This window comes from Polyergus mexicanus, unplaced genomic scaffold, assembly GCF_030449975.1.
Source record: "Polyergus mexicanus isolate NDT 795.1 unplaced genomic scaffold, iyPolMexi1.0 SCAF_6, whole genome shotgun sequence".
NCBI lineage: Eukaryota > Metazoa > Arthropoda > Insecta > Hymenoptera > Formicidae > Polyergus > Polyergus mexicanus.
Genome location: NW_027223326.1, coordinates 5,626,021 through 5,632,132, shown reverse-complemented (window position 1 = coordinate 5,632,132; position 6,112 = coordinate 5,626,021). Strand labels below are relative to the sequence as shown.

The window sequence follows — 6,112 nt, the reverse complement described above, 5'->3', positions numbered from 1 at the left end:
TTCTGGAACAATTTAGAACAAGTCTAGAACAACCTCGAACAATCTGTAGAATTTTAAAATTTCAAAAATGGGGTGCTAACTTTACGCAAGTCTAACTTCCGCAATTTTTGAGATATCTAATCTAAAACTAAACTTATTTACACGGATAGAGTATCATTAAAAGATGATTGGTATTGAATTTGGTGAGAATCGATGAAAAGGTTCATTTTTTATAAAATTTTTAATTTTTTGAGAAATACTTGTACACGTTGTAACTTTCGCAAATTTTGAAATATTATGTTAAATTTTTTTACATGGATAGAGTATTATTAAAGGGTGGTTGAATTTGATGAGTATCGGTGAAAGGGTTCATTTTTTATAAAATTTTGAATTTTTTGAGAAATGTCTGTATACGCTGTAACTTTCGGAAAATTTGAGGGTAAATGTTTACATTAACTTATACCTTACGGATCGTTTTTATTTTCATATATGGTATATTATAGAGGGCACATTCCTAAGTAATACGCAGTTTGAATTTTTTAAATGCTTTTTTTGTTATAAAATAAGAAAAATAAAGTTTATTTAAGTTGTATTTGTGTAAAGCAGACGTGGGGTGTTCAAAGGTCAAGTGAAGCTCATCGATGTTTTCTTAAATGGACCCCCCCCCCCCACCTGGAAAGAGGCGGTCTTAACCGCCGGGGGATCTGCAGGCCAAAATGGACGGGGGTCCATGAAAGCCATTGCACGCGCACTTCCTGAGCTGGAGGGGGAAAGGCGGCTGTGACCCCGCCTCGCCCCTTAGGTACTCTTTTGGGAGGATCCCTCAGACCTTCCCCGGGACGGTTTTGAAAGGTTCTTCTGACCCCTCACGGAATGGTTTCTGGGGGATTTCTTCAGACCTCTCCCCCCCGAAACAGAGCCCGGAATCCGGGCGTAGCGGGGGAGGGCGACTGGTGACGCTGATGTGTAAACATTTTCCAGGCGCCCGCCCAACTGCCGAGGTAGGTCACTATGGGATTTTAGCCGGTAAGAATTCGGCTCCCCCCAGAGCCGGAGATATCTATGAAGATTTCTCCATGTAAAAAAAAAAATGGAACCCCTCTTTTTTTATTGCATATTCTTGTAGCCTTTGACAAGACGTTTTCAAAACACTACCTATTTTTGTTTTTGGCGCAAGTCATATTTCCAAGATATGAAGCTTCAAAGTTGACATACCGCGGGCATTCGCATTACCCAAGGTGTACCGCGTGGAAGTTGCACGGTCAGATTTACGCCTCTTGTGTGTGTGTCTGACCTTCAATAGGTCACTCAAGGTCAAGTCCATAATTTTTATCATGTGTCCTCCTCAATATTCTACAACTTTTGTCTGAAACATTTTTCCATATTTTTAAAACCGTTTCCGAGATCCAGGGATGGGGTCAGACATTAGAGATATCCTGTATATAAAAAAATGCTATTTGAAAATCACTATTGTATAAAGTAAAATTCTTTTAAATATCAATAAAATTAATATTAATATTAATAATTATTAATTTATTTTTTTTCCTTTAATCGCAAATAAAAACTTAAAGTTTAATTTACAAACAATTTTAAGAAATTAGGCTCTCGAGTGATATCAGAAATTTCAAATAATTGCAAGCTAGTAAAAGCTAGAACGCGGATAGTAGTACATTAGTTTCATAGAAAAATAAATTTTCTATGAAACTGATTATGTGTACAGGGCACGAAATTTACTTGGTTATATACCAAGATTTTCTAAAATTAATCTCAATTCGACTCGGATTCGATTCTCGATTCAGCGACTTTATCCCAATATTTTCTCGCCTTCGTCTCTTCAAGGGGATAATAAGGTTAATATAAATCTCGAATTGAGATTAATTTTATAAAATCTTGGTATAGCACCGAGTAAATTTTGTGCTCTGTGCACATAATCAGTTTTATAGAAAACTTATTTTTCTATGAAACTGATGCACTACCATCCGCGTTCTGGCTCTTATTAGCCCGCGATTATTTGAAATTTGTTAATTTACAAAGTCATCTTTGGTCGCGTGGATGCATACATTTTTTCTCTGTTTCTTTTAAAATAGAATTAAATTAATAATAAATAATATATAAAGCAAGTGCACATTTGTGCACGTAAAAGTCGCTGAAAAATAACAACGTTTTCTATACATATATATACATATGTAATAATATAACGATGGCTTTTATTATTTCAGAGTGTGCCATACGCTGACAAGTTTCCTTGGATTTTGAAGCACCGCGAACCAATGCAACCTTTCCGTTGAACCTCTCACTCCTTTTCCAAGTGCTACTTTACCAATGGAGGTATTGGGAGAGTTTCTGAATGAGCTGACAGAATCCTCGCTATCGCTCGCATGATCGACAATATTGGTAGGTAATCCTTCCGGTAAAATCTAGAATTTTTGGAAAGCGAGATACAATTCTCGTATTATGATATAATACTCACAAAAATATTCTTATTCTATTCAAAACAGCAAATCATTTTAAAATTTGTGAATTTTGTTGATTTTTAAGAAGCCGTACCTCTGTTTCGGGGGTCGGTGGATAATTTTTCTGAATGCATATTAAAGCGTGAAACCAACTTTATATAAAATGACTAGCGTGACATATTCCGCTCCATCAAACTGTCTGTTTTGAGAAGATCAAAAGTAGATCATGCAAAAATTCTAAAAATTTCATGATTTTTCACGAAAAAAACAGAAATGGGGTGAAGAATGTCACTAAGACTTTGAGGCCAGAAACTTTTCCTATAAAGTGAAACCAGAAACATTGCTCTACCTCAAGAAACTCATTGCCAGTTATTTCTGCATTTTGTAAAATTTTGAATAAATACTGCCGATATTCTCATTATTTGTAAGAGGAGATTGTTCGATCGGAGTTTGATCATCACATTCGTGATGTATGTATCAGTGTGAAGTGTATATGAGAGATAAACTGCTTGAGACAATTTGCCAAAGAAGCGTCAACACTTTATTTTGAATTAATAGCGTGCACGCTATTAAAAAATCGACAAAATTTACAAGTCTTAAGATAATTTCTTAATTATTTTGATAAGTAATTTATGTAACATTTATACATGTACACGCATGCATACACAAAATAATAAATATATTTCTTTACTTAAATTTGAAATAATTGTTGGAAACTTTTATATGTAATTTTTACCTTGTTGCAAAGCACAATTAGAAATTGGACCGTATCAAGTTGAGTGATTGGCAGATCAAACGTCAAAGTCTCGTTAAATTCAGGCTGTACTACAGCGTTCAAGCATTTAGTTTTCTTTTTTCTTATCTTTTTACTTGTCTTTCCGTTCAACATTAATACTTTAATGTACGGATCTACAATAGACATCAATTTGTTAAAAATATTTTTTTTTGCGTAGCAAGATATACATATACAGGGTGTATCTGAAATAATGCACTAAACTTTAGGAGCATATTCTAGAGATCAAAATAAGACTTTTTTTTCTTATGAACATGGGTCCGCAAATGAATCCCTCTCTGAGCTTGGCAAATTAATGTTTTCATAATATACGTTTTTATTTTTTCATGTTAGTGGCTTTACTTCATAATTTACTGGGCTATACCAAATTTCAATCTTCTGCCATTTTTTTCTGAAATACAGCTAATTTGATAATTTTTTCCCCAAACTTTAGGGGTCTCGGAGGAGGGTTCATTTGCGGACCCATGTTCATAGGAAATAGTCTTATTTTGACTTCTAGAATATGCTTCTAAAGTTTAGTGCATCATTTCAGATACACCCTGTATAGATTAATGTTAATAGTAGAGGAAAATTTCCTAAACGGCATCATTTTCAAACGAAGATATTATCCATATATTTCAAATATCATTAAAAAATTTATTTAAAATATCATTAATATATATTTTAAATATGCAGTTATAGAGAAAAGGATATTTTCTTCTCTTTCTCTAGAAAATATAACGGAAAATTTATACTAACTTCTAAAAATAAGTATAAAAAAAAGAAATCGTAAGTAATCGATGCCATTTAGTCAAAAAATCTCCTTTATCGCATTATAGATTGCCAAAATCACATATTGCATACTGAAAAAAATATTTTGTCAGATTTAAAAAATAAAATTATGTTTATGAACTGTGTTTGATGGATGTTTACTAAAATAGATAGTATATCATAATTTAATTTTAGAAATATTATAGGCTTTTATCAGGCTATTTTTTTAATCGCTTTATATAAATTACAGCACTCAGATTTATCTTTTAAAATTCTAGCATATGATTTTTGTGTTCATTGTTTCCATAACATTCACCGTATTATTTTCCACTATACATTTTCGACATAAGTTACAATCTCATTCATAAATGCAATATTTACATTTAACAACAATGTAAGAATAAAACCCAGTAAACACAAAGTAACAGTAATATAACATCAATATTATAATTTCCCACTCAACAATGTAACGGCGATATAACATGTCTTGTACGTAACAGTTACATTGTTGAGTGGGAAATTAATATAACATTAATGTTATGTTATTGTTACTTTGTGTTTACTGGGAAGTGTCATTTTTTAAAGATTTGTTAATAGGTAATATTCTTTTTTCTTGTTTTTTCTTTATTTCATATGGCTATTCTTTTGTAATACTGAAAAAACTGAAATTTTACAATCATATAAAGTATAATCGTACCGGTGCGATTTAAGCAATAGCGTGGTGTGATTTTGGAAATTCCGCAATTCTTAATTTTTCAATCTTCTTAGCCTACACACACGAACTAATAAATTAATGGACTAACATATTAAATATTTTATAGAAGTATGTAATGTTGTTATAAATAAATAGAGTTAAAATAGTAAATCTTATTAATGTAGGTTTTTTGTTTTTCTACAGAAACATGGAAAAAATAGCTTTAAAAACGCGATTTTTTCTAAACTTATATATATTTAACGATAACAAATGATTTGAAACTAGAATTGAAGCATTATGAATGTGATTTAAATCACAATCTAAATTATATTTAGATAGATTCGAACAAGATCAATATCTATATTATAATTAATCCATTTTTTAGATGGGGTTTAAATATATATAGTAAATGCATTTATAAGTGATGGCGCTATCTGGAAGTCGATGCCAATTTTTTAGGCGCACCATAGACATATAGGATAGACCGGCTTCTGCCGTGAGAAACATGTCCTGCGTGTGAAAACATATGAAGGATGACGATCTCTACAATACTATTCCTGTCTTTGCTTAGGTAAGAATAGTAGAGATAAAAGCGAATGAGGGAAATACATGTGCATGAAAAAAGGCACTTGCTCGCTTTGTCTTCACTACAGTCTTCATCTTCCCCTACAATCCCCACAACGCATAAAAAAAAAGAATGCTGGTTCTGTCTTTCATATGCTTCCACGCTGCTACTCACGACAAGGGCCGGTTTATCTTATATGTCTATTAGGCGCATTCGCAACTTTTCTTTTTGCTAACTTACTAAATTTATTTAAATTGGATATCACTGGTGTAAATTTGATGTTACGCAATTTCATAATATTAATAGTCAGTCTCTGTGCGGTGGGCAGATAGCTTATGGCTAATAAAATATCGCCAAACTCCTAAAAAAAATATATAATAGTTATGCATTATATACAGGCGCAAGAATACTATTGCATAAAAAATTATGTATATGTATATGTATGTTTATGTATATGTATAATATAATAAGTACATACACGAGGACAGGAACGCCTTAATATATGAATCTAGGCACATGTCGGAGCATATACAGGGTGTCCTAAAACAACTGTATTTCCTCTTAATGGCAAATTCCTTAGAACATTTCAAGACAAAAATTCTAATATGAAAATGTCGAGGCTATAATAGTTTTTAAACGGGAAGCGCGCAAAATCTCAACCCCGCCATTCGTAAAATATAATTGCTTTCTATTTAAAAACTATTATAGCCTCGACATTTTTGTATTAGGATTTTCCTCTTGAAATGTTTTAAGGAATCTGCCATTAGGAAGTGCGATAGTTTTAGGATATCCTATATAAGAAATGCATGTGTTCCGATATATGCATAAATTCAAGTGTTAAGGCATTCCTGTGCGCGTATTCCCGTATGTATGTACAC

At 32.4% G+C, this 6,112-nt stretch overlaps 1 protein-coding gene across 11 annotated transcripts in view; it reads right to left on the bottom strand.

The window, feature by feature from the left end:
• Window positions 1-209: 209 nt before the first annotated feature.
• The window catches only part of Syt20 (synaptotagmin 20), a 31,138-nt gene continuing 25,235 nt past the window's right edge, over window positions 210-6,112 (bottom strand). For 4 of the 11 annotated variants that reach the window (XM_070297036.1, XM_070297031.1, XM_070297034.1 and 1 more), the window contains exons 8-10: window positions 5,475-5,595; window positions 3,169-3,341; window positions 1,441-2,396 (exon numbers count right to left, since the gene is read on the bottom strand). In XM_070297036.1, the coding sequence (XP_070153137.1) occupies window positions 2,190-2,396; window positions 3,169-3,341; window positions 5,475-5,595 (501 nt within the window). In that variant the 3' untranslated portion in view covers window positions 1,441-2,189. The other 7 variants (XM_070297027.1, XM_070297029.1, XR_011447054.1 and 4 more) reach the window with 6 other exon arrangements.